We start from the raw sequence: 22207 nt of genomic DNA on the forward strand, positions 1-22207 counted from the left end.
AAAAGCCCATTCCTGTCCCCAACATGGTTATGAATGATCCATAAATCTCTGCTGAACATTTGACCGCACTCCACTCCCGAGATCCCACATCTGACTGGAAGACAACTTGAGATCTCTGCAGACCCCAGATAGTATAAGGATTTTATAATCTACCAGCATTAAAGGGGCAGACCTGGGACCCTCTGCCGACTGCTCAAAGAACCTCATCGGTCTGCCTTCTGTAGGATGGAGAAAGTCCAATTTTCTGCAGAAAATTGCCCTACACAAAGGGAATCATGGATTCCCTGCATGCCTAGGCTTGCGGGGAGATGATTCCTTATGGCATAAGTCCTTGGAGCGTCGTGTATCTGGAGGAAAAGCAGACGTGCACCTGACCACCAGGGTTACCTTGGACAGGAGAGAACCAGGGAAAAGTATTAATTGATCTGTGAAAATAATCAGGTGAATCTGATCAACCCAAAACCCTGGTCTCAAGACCAGGTGGCTTCCCGACTCTGTCATGAAATAGTGAATACAGGAAAAGTGGCTGTTTACACAGGAGCCTGACACCTTCGGTGCACTCTAAGGACAGTCAATTTGTCATTGTGTGGGCTAATAACCACGAGGACTTTTGCTAAACATCACGCAAAGTGAGAAAAATGTATCCTAAAAACTTTTATATTTGGCTTTGAAGTGCATTTGGGGGAAGGGGGTACCAGCTTCGACTTTCAAGCTCTGGTTCACTGAAGATTAAATGACAGTGACAATGACAATTGCTCCTTAGGGTTGTGCTATTTTCAAATCCTGTTCATATCCATCGTCTCACCTGAGCTTCTCAGTCTCCAGTCCTGTGAGCTGCCCACCAAACGTGCACCTGCAGACCAGGGATGAAGGCGGGAGCTGCTGCCCTGTGGCTAAAGCAGCAGAGCCAGGTGTCGAACCCAGTCTTCTAACTTGAATCCAGGGCTCTCTCTAGGAGGAATGGAAAAAAGCCCCAAACAAAACAAAACTAAAAAGCTGGTGGGGAGCAGAACATAAAATATTGCTGCCTAGGCTTTCCACGAGGATGAGAAATGAGTAACAAAGAGGCCATTTTTCACGTGAACTCAAATGCAAGTTCTCAGTTTTTTTCTACTTGTACAAGAGCTTTGTTGTCTTAAAAGGCCCTTTCTTCTCATTCAAAATGAGAAAATACCTTCTGACAGCCATGCAATTAGCAGAGCCTTCGGATATTGATTTGCTCTGTTTCTTGGCATGAGCCTCTTTCACAGGGCTCCACACTGGCTCCTGATAGAAAAGCTGGAGTTACTAAACTGGCCTCTAAACTAATTTAGCTGCTTCCCATCACCCTCTCTCAGCTGCTTTCCCAAGGCTTCCTCTTCCCTCCTCAGTTACAACCGGGTATCACTAGGCAGGAATTTAGAAAGGGGGTGGGTCAGAGGAAAAGGAACCCAAAGTGGAAGGAGAGGGAAGAAGAAGAGAAGGGGGAGCAAGTCAATAGAGCCCCTAGGTAGAAAGTCAAGAAATTCCCAGATAAAAGTCATATTCCCTTTGAAGAAAGGAGAGGGAGTGAAACATAAAACAAATTACTAGCGATGCTATTATCATTCATTTATTCATTCATTCACCCCACAAACGTTTACTGAAATCCTACTGGTACCAGAGACTACCATAGGCTCTGAGAACACACAGAATTGGCAACAACAATGTACTTCTTCCATTTGCAGAGGGGACAGCAGTGCAAGTTGTGCTCCCCAGGAAGCTGACTCTGAGATAGGGATTGGGATGCATAAATTGCATCAGGAGTACCCTCAGGATTAACATCCATGGAAGGAAGGGAAGTACACAGGAGTGCACAGAGGATGCCGTAAAAATATGAAACTGTTTCAAGAGAAGCTTGGGCCAGCCCCGCGAAGGGTTCTAAAGATGGGACGGCCTTCCAGAGCTGGCCCCAGATGCATGAGAAGGCCAAGCCTACGTACCCCCGTGTAGACCAGTCATTGGAAGGGGCAGCTCTCTTCAGCTGGGGCCAGGCCACTGGGGCTGGCAGCTGAGGGCCACACTTCTAGCAGCAGATATACAGAACAGCCTTTCACGCTAGAGGCAGATCTGCGAGGCCCACCAGAGCTAAGGCCGTGAAGGCTGGTGGGGAGGGAGCCCACCATAACATCACCACAGGGAGAAAAGTATAATGGTGCGGTGATTGGTGCTACAAAGAGAGGTACATGGTACCCTGAAAAACTGCAACCTAGATTTGGGGAAGCAGACCTACAGAGCCTGGGGTTGGGAGGGAGAGAGAAGGGAACCAAGACAGGGAGCTTCTCTGAATGTAAAATGGGACCATTTGTGGTTGAGCACTCACCCATACCAGGTACCATGTTCCACGTTTTAGGTGCTTCTCTTTTAACTTCATGACAACCCCATGAGGTAGATTTTGCTCCCAGCATCCTTCTAGCGTCTCTTAAGATTAAAAAAAAAAAAAGAACCATTTCCTGGAGCCATATGAAGCCAGGAATGACAGGCCTGACTGGGTACTGAGTCAAAGCCACAGCCAAGCAGTGGGGCAGAGAACAAACTAGCAAATTCTCCAAGCCCAGAGAGGAATTGTAAGGACACGGAGAAGAAAGCTCTACTAGGCTCCTTTGTGGGAACCAAGAAGGAACACAATCAATATAAACTGAACACCAAAGCATGTTTTACCGAATTTACACATAATGGCACTGACCATTGCAACAGAATTCAACAAAACATTAATTTGGTTCATTCCTCTGTTCATTTAGCCACGCTGCATCTTGAGGACTGCAGAAACCAAGTAAACTTTGCTGAAACATAGACTCGATCAAATAGGACTCTTGAGGCAGCCCATAATACAGCATAATGAAAGGATTCTTAGAAATATTTTTTGGCGGGGATAAGTAGCTCTGGTTTCTACATCTGATGGTCCGACATTTGTTGAAATAATAGACTCTGCAAAGCAAAAATCACTTCCTGATTATTTTTTCTTAATTGGAAAGGATCCATGTGATTATACGTGTGTGTGTGTGTGTGTGCATAAAACATTTGAGAATGGAGGCCATGGAGGCAGCGAGCTGAAATGCACCAGCTCCCCAGGTTCGGCCACCTGCTCCTGCCTTTGCTTGGTGAACCAACATCCATCCAAAGTCTGTTTGAGTCCTGACATTTGGAGAGAGCCTGTTTCACCTGTTGGATCCTACAGCATCTTCTAAAGGCAGGCGTTTCTACCCTCACCTGGGAGCCCGAGGTGGACACAAGCCGGGAGCCTGCAGACAGGATGGCCAAGTCAGCCCAAGGGCTGGTGGCTCGGGGGTGTCACTGTGCAGAGTCTGTTCTGGCTCGTGGATGGAGGGGTCTCAGAGCGTGGGAAGCATCTCAGCAGCAAATGAGAGAGAATTTCATGGGCTAGGGGAGGTGATTTTAGCAGGTAGAGGAGGCCGAATTAAACAAGACATCACACGGTAAGAAATTATACCAAAAATTGCTCGTGCTTAGGATGTAGCCATTACCACATGCCAGACCCTGTTACAGGCGTTTCCTGGAGCCAGAGTAGGCAATATTATCGTCCTCAGGTCCGCAGATGAGGAAACCGAGGCACAAAGGCCACACAGCTGGTAGATGATGTGGTCCTGGAACTGGAACCCAGGCATCGGGACAGAGAGGCCACCCCTGAACTGTTGACCTCAGCCTGCATCATCATCTTTGCACCCGTCTGATTCCGCGCAAGCCGCTCAGGTGGAGAGCTGGCCAGGCCTTTCCACCAATCTAGCCTCTGACGTTGTCTTTGTTCCTACGGGTACCTTCTATCCGTGGTAAATGATTTTCACGAAATGGATTCTCACGAAGACAGAGATATAAAGTGCCTTTTATTTACAGAAAGTAAGTTATTGAAAGAAAAAATACCTTAATACTGATCATCCCGAGAGAGTTATGAAGGTGGCACATGGCAGCGTGGGCCCAGGATGAGGGAAGAAGATACAAGGGCGGGAGCAGGTGGCCAAACCTGGGGAGCTGGTGCATTTCAGCTCGCTGCCTCCACGGCCTCCATTGTCAAGCGGTTTTGGTTCTCAAAATTCCCTTGTTACGTTAAGGAGCCTTGTGCCCCAAACAGGGAGGTACTCAGCATTCTTAACAAAATACTTTCTCGGGGCCCCAGGTGGCTCAGCGGCCGAGCGTCTGCCTTCGGTTCAGAGTGTGATCCTGGGATCCTGGGATCGAGTCCTGCATCGGGTTCCCCGCAGGGAGCCTGCTCCTCCCTCTGCCTGTGTCTCTGCCTCTCTCTCTCTCTCTGCATCTCTCATGAATAAATAAATCTTAAAAAAGAAAAGAAAAGAAAAAAGAAAGAAAAGAAAAGAAAAGAAAAGAAAAGAAAAGAAAGAAAAGAAAGAAAAGAAAAGAAAGAAAATACTTTCCCCTTTCCCTAGTGGCTCTCCATATTTCCTTCTGCTCGGATTTTCAAGCCTCCTTCAGATTTTTCTCACAAGGAGCCCCGATCCAACAGCCAGGGTCCCTGTATCTGAAAAGAAAAATACTGCAGCAGAGATTCCTGTCCTTTCATAGCTTATTCTGTCTTTTCTGGGTCCTTGGAAGAGTTACGCTTCCCAGTCTCCTTAAAATTAGGTGGGTCGGTGAGACCTGGTTCTGAGCGGAATCATGAATGCGAGTGATGTGTAGCATTTCCCAGGGACTGTGCATTTCCCACGCCTTCCCTGTCACAGTGACCTGGGAGCCCCGAGGGGGGGGGTCACCTGCTGCAAGCCACTTCTGTCCCTCTCAGAAGCTACCCCAGAGACCCATCGGACCCACAGTGGACCCGGGGTGGGAGGGCAAAAAAAGAACCTTTCTGTGCTACCCCAGGTTTTGGGGCTCACTCTAGCCTATCCTGACCAGCATATCTCATCAAGATATTACCCGCTACGTTAGAAAGCACTGCCCCCTCCAGAGAGTCATTTTCTCTGCAGTAGAGAGGAACTTTCTGAAGCATTCAAGAGGATTTTGCAAGGGGGATTACCTGGAAGTAGGGGACCTGAGCCTTCGGCAGGTTGCTCCTTGTGCTGCAGGACCCTGGCAGGGTTGAGGGGACCCTGCAGGTGAGGGATATGAAAGGTGCGAAGGCAAGTTGAGAGAACGTCTCAAATTCTGTTTTTGAGTAGCTACCCCTTGCCCAGATCCAGCCCATCTCCAACGTCGTGGTTCATAGAAGCACACAGCCTGATTCTGGTGGATAAATGTGGAACCTTCTCCTCTCTGGAACCATGGGGAGAATCATTCGCTGCTCTGGGAGGGTTTCTCTTTGCTTCTGTTGTCAGAATTAGCCCAGCAGCCTTTCACGTAACTACAGAAGATACTTCTCGACCCTTTGTAAGGGTATATTTTCTTGTATGGTTTTAAAAATCAAGCGGAAATCTCTTACCCAAAGATCCATCCAATTAAGCCTTCTGCAAAATTAAGAGGTAGCGTAATCATGAGAAAACGTACATGCAGGTTGCCTTTATTTTATAAAAAGAAGACTTGCGGGAACCCTGGGTGGCGCAGCGGTTTGGTGCCTGCCTTTGGCCCAGGGCGCGATCTTGGAGACCCGGGATCGAGTCCCACGCCGGGCTCCCAGTGCATGGGGCCTGCTTCTCCCTCTGCCTATGTCTCTGCCTCTCTCTCTCTGTGTGACTATCATAAATAAATAAAAATTAAAAAAAATTTAAAAAAAAGACTTGCTACTCGCTCAGTGATTTTGTGTGTCCTCCAACACGTACACATCACGTGACGCTCTTTCGATGACAGCCTCATCTACCAAGTACACTGTGTGTTAAGCACTCTGCCTGCCTTCCAGGGACGCCTCTCCCAGCCCCACAAGGTGGATATGGACACTGTTCTCAATCTAGACACGAGAGAGGGCCCAGTACCTTGCATAAGTCACGTAGCTAACCCACGGCAGCAGCGGGATTCGAACACTGGCCTGTCTGATTCCCAAGCCTGGGCTGTTCATGGCATCCCAGGCACTGCCACAGCCCTCTTTCAAAGGAGAAAAGGACACAGGGAGTTTAGGTTTTTTGCTGCGTGTCCCCTGTGAGGTCAGTGAAAGCCTTGCAGCATTAGTGGTTCATGATGCACTATTCTTCTGGGAAAATGTTTATTTTAAAAACTGTTTAATACTATGCTACCTCTGGGGTGGAGACAGAGAGGTGATGCCTTCATTCTTCACTCGGAGCCCAAGGTGATTTGTTGTTTTGTTTTGTTTTGTTTTTCTTAAGAATCTATTTACTTATTCATGAGAGACAGAGAGAGAGAGAGGCAGAGACACAGGCAGAGGGAGAAACAGGCTCCATGCAGGGAGCCCGACGTGGGACTAGATCCCGGGTATCCAGGTCTCCAGGATCAGGCCCTGGGCTGAAGGCGGCACTAAACCGCTGAGCCACTGGGGGCTGCCCAGTGGCAGGTGATTTGAACGGCTGCTCCCACTCCAATCCCAGTGCCCAGGAGAACCAGCCTGCAGCCCCACCGCAATGCCTGGCATGTCCCCAGACACGCTTGGAGGTGACCTGCTGCAAGGCAGGAGGCACAGGTGACAGTTTCTGGAAATGGAATCATCATCATCAATATACCCATATTGAATTCATTTAATCCTGGTAATGACTCTGCAGAGGGAATCTCTGAAGCTCAGAGAGGTTTAGGAACTTACCCAATGCCACACAGTAAGAGAAGCTGAGCTTTAAAGCTAGGCAAGCTGGCTTTTGTGCCAGCACTCTTAATCACCACATGGTGTACAAAAAGGAGACTATGGATTGGGAGCCTTGAGGGTTGGGTCTAGGCCTCATGTACCACTAATTGTATGTCCTTGAGCAAACATAACCTTTTTAGGTCTTGTAAGAGTCTATTACGTTGATTGTCCTGAGGTCGGAAAGAAGAACAAAGAAGAAAGTGTATTTCTTTCTATGAGATATAATAGGCCCAAATGTGAAGCCCGAGTATCCAGGGAAGCTGAGATACCACTCCTTCCCATCAGCAGCATTTCCCAACTCATGCTTTATATCCATTATCTCTAATCCTCACCAACAACCCTGAACTAATATATGTGGTAGACACCTATGATTCAGTCTGCCTGGTATGTCTGCATTTTACGGGGAAAGCAACCCCCCTTCTTCTGAGGACTACCCTTCCACCAACTCCAACATGTGCTTTTTTTTTTTTTTTTTTAAAGTAGGTTCCATGACCCAGGGCTTGAACTCATGACCCTGGGATCAAGACCTGAGCTGAGATCAAGAGTGCAATGCCTAATCAACTGAGCCAGGCCCCTCCAACCTGTGCCTCTACTGAAGGCTGTCAATCACAGTAAACCACCCACCCTTGCCAAAGCTGTCTGGTCCAACAGTCAGCATGTGATCCAACTTAGGCCAATTAGATCCTTCCCAGGATTTTTCAAATAAGATCGCAGGGAAGAGAAGCAACCTTCCTCTGGTGGAGAAGCTGTGAAATAGGAAGCCACATTGCCCATCACTGGAAGAACCACCGCTCCTTAGGAACTATAGTCTTTCCACGTAGGGGCAAGAAGAGAAGTGCCCTAACCATGTTGCAGACCCTGGTTCCATCTGTCACTGAGATCCAGCTATAACCCACCCTTTTGGGGCTTATAGGAAATCATCCAGATAAGCCCTGCTGGTTGATTCCCATTTATGCCATTTACACCCATTTAAGTTCATTTGAGTTAGGTGTTTGTTGTGTGTAACCCAGAGTTCTGACTGATAGAGTATTACTGTTATTCTCTTTCCACACTCTCAGTGTCAAACTGAAACTACCTGGCTAGTGAATGAATGTCATTCTGGGACTAGAGCCCAGTCTGTCTGACTCCAGAGCCAGGGCTCTTTTTCTCACTATCCTGCCTCTTCCAACCTGAGAAGACAGTCCTAGAAGACTCCTTGCCTGGTTTGGTGCCTACAGCAAAAGCATGATGTGAGTTAGCCAAACATTTTGATCCACTGTCCTCCTCAAGGAGGTAGCTTCTAGATTCCTCTGAAACTATCCAGAAGTCCCAAAGAATAGACCCTCAGGGAAGACACTGAACTGGGGCATGGAGGCTTTGCTGGCTGCACAATGATAGAGTGGATGGCGTAGGCTCTGATGTGAAGATCCCTCTGCTATCTTCATGGTCAGATTTAACCAGTAGGCAGGGCAGACCTACAGAAAACAGGGAATTCAGCTTCAGGAACATACCTATGGCCTAAGACTTACCACGGAACGAGAATGAGGCCCGCTTGACTGTTTGCAGGGAAACCCAGTCCATCCTACCACAAGCATCCCATTCTCTTTTAGAGTTCACGCTTCACACTCAGGCTTCCTGATTTCCCAACCCGGTGTTCTTTCCACTAAGTCAAACTGCCTTTGTGATACTGGCCTTCCAGATATTGCAAAAAATGGCTTGACAGGTAAGAGGAGTTGTCAGGTAGGAGGAACACTTACTTATTCAAGACCTAACTCAAAAAAGAGAAAAGGAGACTCATTTCATTGACATTTGAAGGTATTCTTGATTTTTCAGAAAAAAAAAAATCCTGTAGCATCATTATCAATAACATTTATTAAGCACCTGAAGCTATACTTCGAATTGGATAATGCAGGTCAACCACTCATAAATTCATTTACCTATTAAAAAGTCTGTATAAGTCCTCACAGCATGTAGACACTACAGTAGGTCCTGGGGGAAGAGTAACAAGCCAGGCAGATACGCTCCCTGCCCTCATGGAGCCTGCATTGTAGCAGGGGAGATGGATGTGACATAAATTCCCACATGCAAAACAATAAATGAGAATCAGGGTGAGAAAGGGAGAGGAACGGAATTTATGAAGGGAAGGATTGCGGGGGATGGGGATCAGGGGGTTTCCAGTGGAAGTTAGATGGTATTAATACGTGGCTAGACAGACAGACAAACTAAGCACAGGCTCCTACCCAGTATAAGTGTAAAAGGCTAAGGGCATTTGTGACATGGTGATCTAATGGACAGCAGTCATACGTTTAGCCAAATGGTCTCAGAGAAGGAACCATTAGGTCTCGCAAGAGTTTAGAGCTCCTCTAGCAATGGTTCACTTAGCATGAAGAGCAGGGTTCCCAGAAGTCCTGAACCAACCATGCCCTGTGGAGCCATCCTGGAGCCTAGGACAAAGGGAAAATGTGCACTCCTATATGCACTCATCAAAATATCCTCCCAAATATTTTGAACCAGGTAAGAAAAGTTAATAAAAGCTCTATAAGAAAAAAAAAATCCATGACCCTATATAAAAACCCCACATTCATTGCCCCATCTGTTCTACATATTGTCAACCCTTGTAAACCTGCCTGGTGGGATCTGAGGAGCTCGGGGCCAGGAACGTGGGGCTGATTGGAAATAGCTGTTCCCATGACACAATGCAGTGTGGCAACACAAACAACAACCTGTCTTTATTTAAAATATTGATGTTTGTTGATTATGAATTTATTTTGCATTTATTTTCAAAGTTTGCATTAAAGTATTATTTATCTTGTGCTATTCTTTTTTTTTTTTTAATTCATTTGAGGGAGAGAGGAAGAGACAGAGGGAGCACAAGCAAGGTGAGGGGCAAAGGGAGAAGCAGGCTCTTCCCTAATCAGAGAGCCCAATGTGGGGCTCAATCCAGATACCCCAGGATCATGACATGAGCTGAAGGCAGACGCTTACACAGCTGAGCCATCCAGGCACCCCTTGTGCTAAGTTTTTTGACACCTCGGTAAACTTTGCTGCCAGAAGTGAATGCCACACTTGCCTTACGCTAATCCTGACCTGAACCTGACCCTGGTTCTGAACCATATAAAGACTTCAACTTTTAACACCTCTAAAAGCAGAGCTCTACAAACAGGTGTAATTACACACCTTGTCTAGGCTCTATCCTTCTGATCCAGCTTGAGCTTGAATAATGTCAGATGTGAACTTTCAGGAACCAGGTTTCCCTTTTGAAATTTTGTTTTTGGCACATGCCAACCCTTGGAAATTGTGATCTGGGTGAAAGAAAGGGGTCACCTGCCAAATTTTGTCACATGGAAGATGCTGGTAGTTGGATGATGTTGTTAAAAAAGCAACATCTGGTTTCTTTTTTTTTTTTTTTTTTTTTTTGAAAAATTTAAAAAAAGCTTTAAAATTTATGCACAGTATAACTTCAAATGTACAAATACTAACTTTGAGAATAATAATTCCGAGCACAGTAATTCTAGATAATTTCTACATTGTTCTACATGCAATTTCCACATTTTTTTTCTCATAGTATTTACTTTTATTTTTTTATTTTTTTTTTATAAATTAATTTTTATTTGTGTTCAATTTACCAACATACAGAATAACACCCAGTGCTCATCCCATCAAGTGTCCCCCTCAGTGCCCATCACCCATTCACCCCCACCCCCCGCCCTCCTCCCCCTCCACCACCCCTAGTTCATTTCCCAGAGTTAGAAGTCTTTATGTTCTGTCTCCCTTTCTGATATTTCTCACACATTTCTTCTCCCTTCCCTTATATTCCCTTTCGCTATTATTCCTATTCCCCAAATGAATGAGAACATACACTGTTTGTCCTTCTCCGGTTACTGTGGCCAAGTTCAAAAAGGGTGTTGCCTGAGTTCTTCTCTGGGATTTTGATGGAATCTTGTCTCACATTTAGATCTTTCATCCATTTTGAGTTTATCTTTGTGTATGGTGCATGAGAGTGATCCAGTTTCATTCTTCTGCATGTGGATGTCCAATTTTCCCAGCACCATTTATTGAAGAGACTGTCTTTCTTCTAGTGGATCGTCTTTCCTCCTTTATCGTATATTAGTTGAGCATAAAGTTCAGGGTCCACTTCTGGGTTCTCTGTTCTGTTCCATTGATCTATATGTCTGTTTTTGTGCCAGTACCACACTGTCTTGATGAACACAGCTTTGTAGTACAACCTGAAATCTGGCATTGTGATGCCCCCAGATATGGTTTTCTTTTTTTAAAATTCCCCTGGCTGTTTGGGGTCTTTTCTGATTCCACACGAATCTTAAAATAATTTGTTCTAAGTCTCTGAAGAAAGTCCATGGTACTCTGCGCCTTTTGATGGGGTCATTAAGCCCATTCACGTTCAGAGTTACTATTGACAGATATGAGTTTAGTGTCATGATATCTATTTAGTCCTTGTTTTTGTGGATTGTTCCACTGACCTTCTTCTTAAAGGGGAGTTTTAAGAGTCCCCCTTAAAATTTCTTGCAGAGCTGGTTTGGAGGTCACATATTCTTTCAGTTCCTGCCTGTCTTGGAAGCTCTTTATCTCTCCTTCCATTTTGAATGAGAGCCTTGCTGGATAAAGTATTCTTGGTTGCATGTTCTTCTCATTTAGGACCCTGAATATATCCTGCCAGCCCTTTCTGGCCTGCCACGTCTCTGTGGAGAGGTCTGCTGTTACCCTAATATTCCTCCCCATGAAAGTCAGGGACTTCTTGTCTCTTGCTGCTTTAAGGATCTTCTCTTTATCTTTGGAATTTGCAAGCTTCACTATTAGATGTCGAGGTGTTGAACGGTTTTTATTGATTTTAGGGGGGGATCTCTCTATTTCCTGGATCTGAATGCCTGTTTCCCTTCCCAGATTGGGAAAGTTTTCAGCTAGGATTTGTTCAAATACATATTCTGGCCCTCTGTCCCTTTCGGCGCCCTCGGGAACCCCAATTAAACGTAGGTTTTTCTTCCTTAGAGTGTCATTTATTTGCCTTAATCTGTCTTCGTGGTTCTTTAATTGTTTATCTCTTTTTTCCTCAGTTTCCCTCTTTGCCATTAACTTGTCTTCTATGTCACTCACTCGTTCTTCCACCTCGTTAACCCTCGTCGTTAGGACTTCTAGTTTGGATTGCATCTCATTCAGTTGATTTTTAATTTCTGCCTGATTGGATCTAAATTCTGCAGTCATGAAGTCTCGTGAGGCCTTAATGCTTTTTTCTAGAGCCACCAGTAGCTGTAGAATAGTGCTTCTGAATTGGCTTTCTGACATTGAAGTGTAATCCAGATTTTGTAACTCTGTGGGAGAGAGGGCTGTTTCTGATTCTTTCTTTTGAGGTGAGGTTTTCCTTCTAGTCATTTTGCTCAGTGCAGAGTGGCCAAAAACAAGTTGTATTGGAACACGGGGGAGTATCACTGGTCCGTCCAGCTGGTCTTCTGGGGGAGGGGCCTGCTGTGCTGATTCTCAGGTGTTAGCACTTGGGGGAGCTGCTCTGCCCCTGCCTGCTGCAGGGCTCAGCGGGGGTTGTTTACCCCGTGGGGCCCCAGGAGGAACAGCAGCAGTTGCTACGGCAACTCTGGAAGCCTGGATTCAGCCTCCGCAGGAACTACCGGGCTCGGGGCTCTCTGCTCTCCGTCCGCAGGGCCTGGAGCTCCGGGGCGGGGCCGCTGATCTGCTCAGCTCGGGGCAGGAGCGTCCTCGCTGTCCTGGGCCCTCCCGGCCTCTGCCTGTCCCGGGGGAGGCCGGATCCTGGGCTGTGTCCCGGCGCCCTGTGCTCCGGGGCCTGCGCTGTGGGATTCGCGCTCCCGCCCCGCAGCCCCCTCCGCGGAGCCGCCGCCCGAGCCCCTCCGAGCTGCTCCGGTCGGTCCCCGCCGTGCGCGCTGCAGCCCTTAGGGAGCTCGGAGCACTCCCCTGCGCTCGCAGGTGTCTGTTAGTGTCCCCGGGAGCCCGAGGGCATCCCCGCCCTCCTGGGTCCTTCCTGCTCCAACTCCCTGCGGGCCCCTTTCCGCCCGGGAAGGTTGGTGCAGCTCCTGCTCCTCCGGGACGGGGCTCTCCTGTCCTGGGGACACTCGCCCCGGCCTCAGCCCGGCTCCTCGCGGGGCCCCTCCCCCTCGGAGGCCTTTTGTTCCTTTTATTTCTTTTTCCCCGTCTTCCTACCTTGATAGAAGCGCGGACTCTTCTCACTGTAGCATTCCAGCTGGTCTCTCTTTACATCTCAGGCCGAATTCGTAAATTTTCAGGATGGTTTGAAGGTTATCTAGGTAATTTGGTGGGGACAGGTGACTCGGGGACCCTGCTCTTCCGCCATCTTGCCCCTCCCACCAACATCTGGTTTCAATGCTACTTCTTTCTCCTTAAAATAGCTTCTAGAAAATTTGCTCTTTTTTTTTTCAGATTTTATTTATTTATTCACCCCCCCCCCACACACACACACACAGGCAGAGGGAAAGGCAGGCTCCCTGCAGGAAACCTAATGTGGGACTCGATCCTGGACCCCAGGATCACGACCTAAGCTGAAGGCAGACACTCAATCACTGAGTCACCCAGGCATCTTGAAAAGTTGCTACTTTTTTAAAAAAAGATTTATTAATAGAGAGAAAGCATGTCCCGTATAAGTAGGGGGAGGAGCAGAGGGAGAGAACCTTCAAGCCTACTCCCCACTGAGTCATGGAGCCCAATGTGGGCTTGATCTCATGAGTCCTGAGACCAGGACCTGAGTGGAAACCAAGAGTCGGTACTTAACGAACTGCGCCACCCGGGTGCCCTGAATATTTTTACGTTTTATTTAATGTTTAGGTGACAGTCCATAGTCTTAACATTGGGCTCAGAAAAAAAGATGTTAGAATACAAATTTTATTAAAGCATTTCCTTTTATTAGAAAGATATCAGAGGCACATTTTCTAACCTAGCCAGAAGCCAGGAATAACCTGAATCAAAGTAAAGAATAACATTTCCCTGGTATGTGTTCCCAGTTCTGACTGGAAAACACCCAAACACTCATTAAAGGTCACAGAATATCACAGAATACCTCGGACAAAACTAAAGGTGTGCTTGCTTTCAACTCTAAAGCACGGGCCACACAACTCCTTCCTGGATGATTGTTTTAAATGGTGTGATGAAATCAAGCAAACATGGATGAGGTGTGGCAGTCCCAAGGAAGCTGAGAATTCCCAGCTCAGTTCCTAGTATTAGAACTTCTCAGCAAACTCGATGCAAATGTATAAACAAGGATACAGCCACACCCAGCTCCGTAATGTACTAGCAGTGTGACCATCAGCAAATAATCTAATCTCCTTCTCAAGTGTTAAGTGGGCCGATTTGGGCTTGACTCCTAATGTTGTTGTAAAGTTAAATAGAAAATATCCACTGTGGCCCAGACTGCTTAAGGCCTCCCACCATGCGAATCTCCTCCATCTTCTATAGGAATAGAAACCCCAATATTTACAGCTGCCCTACATGGCTGTACAGAACAAAGACTACATTTCCCAGCATCCCTTGCAGCTAGGTGTGCTCATGTGGTTCAACTCTGGCCAGGGAAAATGAGCAACTAGTGAGAGAGCCAAGAACCATCATAGACTATGAGTGTAAGAGCAATAATGTAGGAATAGTAGAGCAACAAGAGGAACTTGGATTTTTTTTTTTTTTTAGATTTTATTTACTTACTCATGAGAGACACGGAGACAGAGGCAGAGACACAGGCAGAGGGAGAAGCAGGCTCCTCGCCAAAAACCCGACGTGGGACTCCATCCCAGGATCCCGGGATCATGCCCTGAGCTGAAGGCAGACCTCAACCACTAAGCCACACAGGCATCCCAGGAACTTGGATCCTTGAGCTTCATGGAGCCATCATATCAGCCATGGACTGCTTATGTCCAGATTGTTACGTGAGTGACAAATAAAACTATATCTCATTTGAGATGCCTGGGTGGCTCAGTTGGTTAAACATCTGCCTTCGACTCAGGTCATGATCTTGGGGTCCTGGGATCGAGTCGCGTGGGGCTCCCTGCTCCGTGGGGAGTCTGCTTTTCCCTCTCCCTCTGTGCTCTCTCCACACTTTCTCAAGTAAATAAATAAAATCTTTTAAAAAATTAGATCTTGTTTAAGTCACTGTTACTTTGGGTCTCTGTTATGGTCAACAAAATTGTATCCTAACTAATATGTCATGTAAAATGTTTGGCAAGTGACAGACATTATAAAACTTGCAACAAATGCCAGCTATGATGATATGAATTCGACATCTATCACCCCTCAGAAGAGCCTCAGACAATTAGAATAAAATCCAGAGGTACCCAGGGTGCAGCACATCTCTCTTTCTATCCTTTATTCCATTCTCTGACTCAAGTAACAGTCATACAGTCGATATGCTTACAAAGGACATCTACTCCTAGGCATTTCATGTAATTCCTCATGTAATTACAAATGGGCCTGAGGGGAAGGAAAACCATTTCTAAGGGACCAGCTTCTACTTAAAAAGGCAAATTGTCTACCATATGCCTTATCCTGAAAACCTCCGAGAATCAATCATTGTTAGCATTTTCCATATTTGGCTTTAGATGATTTCTTAAAGTATCACAGATATGGTTGAAGCCCCAGATTTTACCCATCAAATCTCCAATACATATTGACCCTTCACAAGTAGTGGAGTATCCTCCCCATTGTATATTTATGTCTTAATAAGTATATGTATCCATAAGAAATATATAGTATAACTTCAGATAATTTTTAATCTTGTATGTTATTTATATACATTAACACTTGGCAGTTATCTCATTTGGCAGAGTATAAAAAAACAATGCCACAACAATCATCCTTTTTAAATGTGGAGGAGGCATTGGTATCATATTATTCTCTGGGTTTTTTTTTTTTTAAGATTTTATCTAATTATTCATGAGAGACACAGAGAAAGAGGCAGAGACACAAGCAGAGGGAGAAGCAGGCTCCCTGCAGGGAGCCCGAGGTGGGACTCGATCCCAGGACCCCAGGATCACACCCTGAGCTGAAGTCCGATGCTCAACCACAGAGCCACCCAGGCGTCCCCATTCTGTTTTTTATTTGTTTGAATTATAAACATAATTTTAAATAAAAAGTAAGAGAATTTAAATGAACTACTCAGAATTGTATTGACATATAAAATCACCAAGACCACTCAGGTTGGGAGTAGCAGTAGTGGCACAGGGGGATGTTTGGTCATTTCTGAAACATTTTATCCTACATATGTGCGAGCAATCAATTTTTTAAAAATGCAAATATTCTGAACTTACTCAGCTGATATGTTTTTTTTTTTAAGATTTGTTTATTTATTTATGATAGACATAGAGAGAAAGAGAGGTAGAGATACAGGAGGAGGGAGAAGCAGGCTCCATGCCAGGAGCCCAATGCGGGACTCAATCCCGGGACTCCAGGATTGTGCCCTGGGCCAAAGGCAGGCGCCAAACCGCTGAGCCACCCAGGGATCCCCTCAGCTGATATGTTAATAGCTAACTAATCACTTTACAAATGTAAGTTTAACCTTTTCTTTAAAAGATTTTATTTGAGAGTGAGAGATAACAGGAGGCACAAGGGGGAGAGGGAGAAACAGCCTCCTACTGAGCAGGGAACTCACTCAGGGCTTGATCCTAAGACCCCAGGATCATGACTTGAGCTGAAGGCAGACACTTAACCAACTGAGCCACCAGGGGTCCCTAAGTTAACCTTCTAAAATACCCAAGAATAAGCTTTCCTTAAAACATTCAATTCAAGTGTATGATAGATATAACTGCCTATAAAATACTATATCTGATGAAATGACTTCTTTATTATAGTTATTACAGTTAATTTTGATAGATGATCAACAAAACTCTTTTAAACATAAAAATACTGGATCAGGATAAAATGAATCATTTCTTCTTGGTCTGAGGAATCAAAATGCAGATTATTGGAGTCATCAATTCTTTAAAATAGGCATTCCCCATATTTCACTGATATATGGCCTATTTGTGCAAGGATAGCATCTACTCCTCACACTTTCCCCCATTATTAGAGGAGTCATGGTGACAAAAATTCAACTTCTTGTTGAGAATCTCTGTGGTCAGAAGAATGGAAAGAACAGAATGTATTTGGAAGCTGGCCCCTCTCACACCCGCGTAGCCCCCTAGGGCCATGTTTGAGCCCAAGTGTTCCATCTTCCAGGCCAGAGCTGACCACGGGGCTTGCTGACCTGACCTGGGTTGGGTCGGTTACATTCTCTGCCCCAAAATTTGGACTTGAAGTACAGAGTCAGGGCCTTTTGATTACTTAAGCTGAGGACAGATGACATTGTGAGATGTGAGGCAGTGGTGCACAGAGAAGCAGATGGAGCTAACTCACAGGGAAGAAGAAGAGAAAGAGAAGGTGGAAAAGCAGGGACAAGGAGCCCTGGGTCCCAGAGAGGAGGTGCCTGAGAGGACAGCTGCCCAGGACCCAAGGCATTCTGGCCTCTCCCAAAGCCCCCAACACCAGATCCTTGGATTTCATGAGACAACCTTGTAGCCTCAGAGCAAAAACTCTTGTCCCGTTTACATTATCGCATATATCTATGGATATACGTATACGTGTATGTAATACACACGTGCACGATGTATATACTCATCACGTATATGCAAATGTTATTATTACTAATTTATTTTTGTTTAAGCTAGTTTCAAGTAGGTTTCTGCAAGCAAAAGAGGTTTGACTCTTAGAACTCCCAGAGCAGGCATTCTGTGAGGACACCACCCGCCACTCGACCTCGCCACATAATTAGTGGAGATTTTATAATGCATACACCCAATGAGGACTCACCAGGAAACAGCCAGTGCCACAGTGTTTTCCCTCTGAAAGCTGGCAAATTAGAAATAAGTATACTGTCTCCATGGGGTGTTCCCTGAACTTTTATTTCGTAACCAAACCAACACTTTGTTTTCCATATGCTACTTGCATAAGATAATTGATTTAAGTCAGAAATTTTCCATGTGCAGCTACTCTGATATTGCATGCCAATCATCTCAGTCAACACAAGATCCGGGATGTGATTTTTCTGTGAAAACAGTCAACAAGGAACAGGCAGCCACGTTTCTGGTTCCACCCTTGGAGCTTGCTCATACTCTGATGGTTTCATTGGCCCTTTTAAGACCACGTTCTCCACAGCTTCTGGGTACCCTTCAAACTGACAAGCAATTACCCCAAATAACAGTGTGTTGGAAAAATACTTAGGCTTCTCTGTAAAAAGAGAACATGATGAGAATAAGGTAACTTTGTGAGCCCAATAGTTTTTAAAAAATAATAAAACAAGAAGAATGGCATTTAATATCTCCCATAGAGATAGACATAATTTCTTGAGTATTTCACTTGAATCCAATTATCAACTTAAGTTCTCTGAAGAACCTGGACCAGATCCCACGGAATAAACATCCCACCACAGAGGCTGTTGTGGAATGTGGGAAGGCAGGACTAAGAAGTGGTCAGAAACATAGATTGTGGTGTCTGGCTGGACTGATTTCGGTTCAGGACTGTGTGACTTAGGGCAGCTGGCCTAACATTTCTGAATCTTGGTTTTCTCACTTAGAAAACAGAGATGATAACAATGACTGTCTGTGTGCAGATAAAACGAGATAATGCACGAGCGCACTTCAGGCAATACCTGCGCATAGTGACTCCAGGTAAATGTTAGTGGCAGCTCGTATTGTCGTTGTTGAGGTGGTGGTTACCATGGGCTGGCCTGTTAGGCTGGAGGCTGCTGAGACTCAAAGGTCTGGATTTCGAGCTATTTTTGCAAGCAGGGAACTACTAAAAATAGGAGGCAGTGTTTACTCTCATAGCTTCGGGGAACAGCTATGACTTGGTCTCTGACCATGTAGATTCGGTGGTAGCCTAAGTGGACTGGTAACAGCCTCTCAGTTCAGACCACATCCTGACCGGACTTTATTCCAGGGAGGTTTGGACAACCCAGAAAAGCAGGCCCAGCAAATTTCTATAGGCTAAGCCTCTGCAGAAGACTTTCCAAGAGAAGCAGACCTGTTGCCCTTCCTGTTTCATACAGGAAGCTGCAGACATCACAGAAGACCCAGGTGACGACCTGGCTGCCAGTTGTGTGAGTTCCCTGGCTTTCTGTGTTCCTTGTCTTACTACCACCACCCCACGTAATGCCAGGGCAATGACTTAGTGAATTATAGAATCCAGGGCTCTGAGGGAGAAAAGAGCCTCTTCTTTTCCTAGGAGCTGAGCAGTTAAGGGAGTTTTGCGGTGACTCACCCTGTGGATTATCCTGACTATAATCCTCCTAAGAGGGGCACCGGGTGGCACAGTTGGTTAAGTGTCTGCCTTTGGTTCAGGCCATGATCCCAGGGTTCTGGGATCGAGCCCCATGTTGGGTTCCCAGCTCTCCAGGGAGCCTGCTTCTCCCTCTCCCCCGTTTGTGCTGGTGTGTTCTCCGTGCTCTCTTCCAATCTCTCTCTCAAATAAATAAAATCTTTAAAAAAAAATCCTCCTAAGAGTTGAAGACCATCCAAACTTGAACTACTCCTGGTTCAAGGGACCCATCAAAGAGTAGGGGCTCGTCTCCAGAAATAATACCTCCCAAAGTCTCTTAAAGACTTATGACCTTAGAATCTTAATTAGAAACTGGATCCATTTCCTGGATGTTTCAGATTGTAGAAAATATGTTCTCATTTCAGTATGTTGTATAACTCATATGACTTCATATACACGCACACACACACACACACACTATGCATGTATATGTGTATATGTTCTACTAATATTGAAAATTGACATAATTTTCCCTTTTTCGTTTCTTCTTGGCCCATGTCTTGCTATCTGTAATATATGTAGCATTTGTCTGAGTCTATACGCAAGGGGTGAATGATGTCCAATCTCTCTTAAAGATAGATCTTCTAAATTATATTTTATTTTTGTTCTCAAATTTTGCTAAAAATTACCTAATAAATTCAGTAGAGAAGAGAATAGGAGGCAAGAATAAAGAAACATTGTTGTATAGTATGTCAAGATATTATATAACGTACGGAGAATGAGTACCCATGCTTTATTTTCACCTACACATAGACACAAAAGCACTGAATGGAATCATAGATCCTACAGTATGGAAGGGACTTAAGGAAATATCTAAAATGCTGGCTAATTGAAAAACTAATAAAATAATTATTTATGGACAATATGACTGTCCACACACACAAAAAAAATCTAAAAGTATCTTCAAACTATTAGAATCACAAAGGTTGATGGATACAAATGAATGAATATTAAAAAATCAATAGTAACACCATATCCCAACAGAAAACTAACAAAAGATATAATTAAGAAACAAAAACAAGATTCCATTAACAAAAACTTGGGGAACTTATAAACATGTCTAACAAAGGAAATAGAAAGTTGTTATGGAGTAATGCTTGATTGAATCACATAAAAGACCTAAGTAAATGAAAGGATATGCCACATTCACATATGGGATAGGAAGACTCCAAGATGGCTATTATGTCCAAATTAATCTGTAAATCCTCTGCAATTACTTAAAACCCATATGTTTTTCCCTTATGGCATTTGACAAGTTGACCCACAAGTTCATATCAGAGTAAAGAACCAAAAATGCCCAAGATAACTCAGAATAATAAAGAAAAACAGCTCACCACACTAGACAGCAAGGTAATTAGAAAGCTACAGGTATTTCAAAAGGATGGCATTGGTGTAGAGACAGACAAATAGAACAACAAAACAGAATAGAGAGCCCACAAAGAGACCCACACTTATGGGAAAACTTGATATATGAAAGAGTTAACATTACAAATCAGCGAGGAAAGGATAAGATTATTCAATAAATGGTGCTGAGTCAGTTCATTTTCTGTTTGGAATTTTTTTTTTTTAAGAAATCCATACTTCCCTTTGTTCACAAACTTAATTTCCACATCAATTCAGTAATTAAAATAGAGGTGAGTCGAAAGCAGACACTCAACCAACTGAGGCACCCAGGTGCCCCAGAAGAAAATATTTTAATCTATAAAACCCTAGAGGGGTGCCTGGGTGGCTCAGCTGATTGGGCAGCTGACTCTTGATTTTAGCTCAGGTCATGATCTCAGGGTTGTGTCATCAAGCCTCAAGTCAGGCTCCCTGCGCAGTGCAGAGTCTGCTTTGCTCCCTCTGCCCCTCTGCTTTCGAGCTCTCTCTCAAATAAATAAATCTTTAAAAAACAAAACAAAAACCCCAAGAAAGATGTTTTCATTGCATAAAACCCAACAAGGTATTATTATCCAGAATATATAAAGAACTCCTACACATCAATAAGAAAACAGCTCAATGGGAAAGAAAGTAGGCATAGGCTAGGAAGAAGGAATTCCCAGGAAAGAGATCTGAAGGGCCAAGAAACATAGTAGCTAGTGATCAGGAAATGTAAATTATGACAATGGCCCTCCATTTCATATCCATCAGATTGGCAATGGTTAAAAGCACAATACCAAATGTTGAGGATGTGGGGAAATGGAAATTCTCATACACAGCTAGTGAGTATAAATTGGTACAATCTCTTTGGAGAACAGTTTTGTACAAAGTTGATAATGGGCGTACTCACAGAGCCCAGCAATTCTATTGCCTGCCAGATGTGTATCCCAGAGAAAGTCTGGTATCCTATCCATAAGAACCCATATAGTAGGATGCTTTGGGCAGAATTGTGTATAGGAGAAACAGATATACCTTTAAAGTCTATTAACAAGAGAATAAACATAGAAAACTTGGTATACTCATAGAATAGGATATACACAGTGGTTAAAATGAATTAACTTTATCTAAAAGTATCAACATAAGTAAATCTTGAAATATGATGTCAAATCCTAAAGGCAGATTGCAGGAGGAGAAAGTGATACCAAGCCTTTTCATCTTATTAGAAGGCATCACGATCCTTCTGACTTACCTCTTCCCTGAAAAACTATAACAGCCTTATTGCTTCCCATTGTTGTCCCTTACGCCATCTTCTACATGGCAACTATGGCACATCCCTGCTTATGCCTTTCAATGGCTTTCCACAGCAGCCTTAATAAAATCCAAATCCCTTACCAAGGTCTTCTTGGCCTTTCCAGCTCCCCTCTACCTGCTTCCCACCTCCTATCCTCCACTATTCCCACCTCCTCTCCCTTGGTGCTCCCTGTGTTCGCATTACCCCAGCCTCTGTGTGAGTCTTGCTCTTCCGTGTATGCACCAAACTCATTCCTATGTGAGGGCATCAGCACTTGTTTGTTGTTTCTTCTCTTTGACATACTGTTTCCTATATTTAGGTTTTGATTTTAAATTTAGTATCTTCAGCAAGGCCTTTCCTCAGTGCCCTACCAACCCACTCATTCCCCTATCCCCTGCCAATCTGAACCACAATATCCTATTTCATCATCTTCATACATTTACAAATACCCACAATAATCTCATTTATTCATACAGTTACACATTTGGGAGAAGTGTTTTGCCTTATTCACCATTGTATCCTCAGGGTCTAGAACAGTG

General features: G+C 44.6%; 1 protein-coding gene across 7 annotated transcripts in view; it reads right to left on the reverse strand.

Annotated features, from left to right (window-relative positions):
* SOCS2 (suppressor of cytokine signaling 2) overlaps nt 1–22207 on the reverse strand; it is a 77350-nt gene that overhangs the window by 29152 nt on the left and 25991 nt on the right. For 3 of the 7 annotated variants that reach the window (XM_055336532.1, XM_055336530.1, XM_055336531.1), the window contains exons 4-5: nt 5006–5078; nt 1957–2437 (exon numbers count right to left, since the gene is read on the reverse strand). The exons of 1 other annotated variant lie outside the window; for it this stretch is intronic. In XM_055336532.1, the coding sequence (XP_055192507.1) occupies nt 1977–2437; nt 5006–5078 (534 nt within the window). In that variant the 3' untranslated portion in view covers nt 1957–1976. Of the gene's footprint in view, nt 1–879; nt 952–1956; nt 2438–4416; nt 4511–5005; nt 5079–22207 lie in introns of those variants that run through there. 3 more of the 7 variants (XM_055336534.1, XM_055336535.1, XM_055336533.1) reach the window with 3 other exon arrangements.

This window comes from Nyctereutes procyonoides, unplaced genomic scaffold, assembly GCF_905146905.1.
Source record: "Nyctereutes procyonoides isolate TBG_1078 unplaced genomic scaffold, NYPRO_anot_genome, whole genome shotgun sequence".
NCBI classification, from domain to species: domain Eukaryota; kingdom Metazoa; phylum Chordata; class Mammalia; order Carnivora; family Canidae; genus Nyctereutes; species Nyctereutes procyonoides.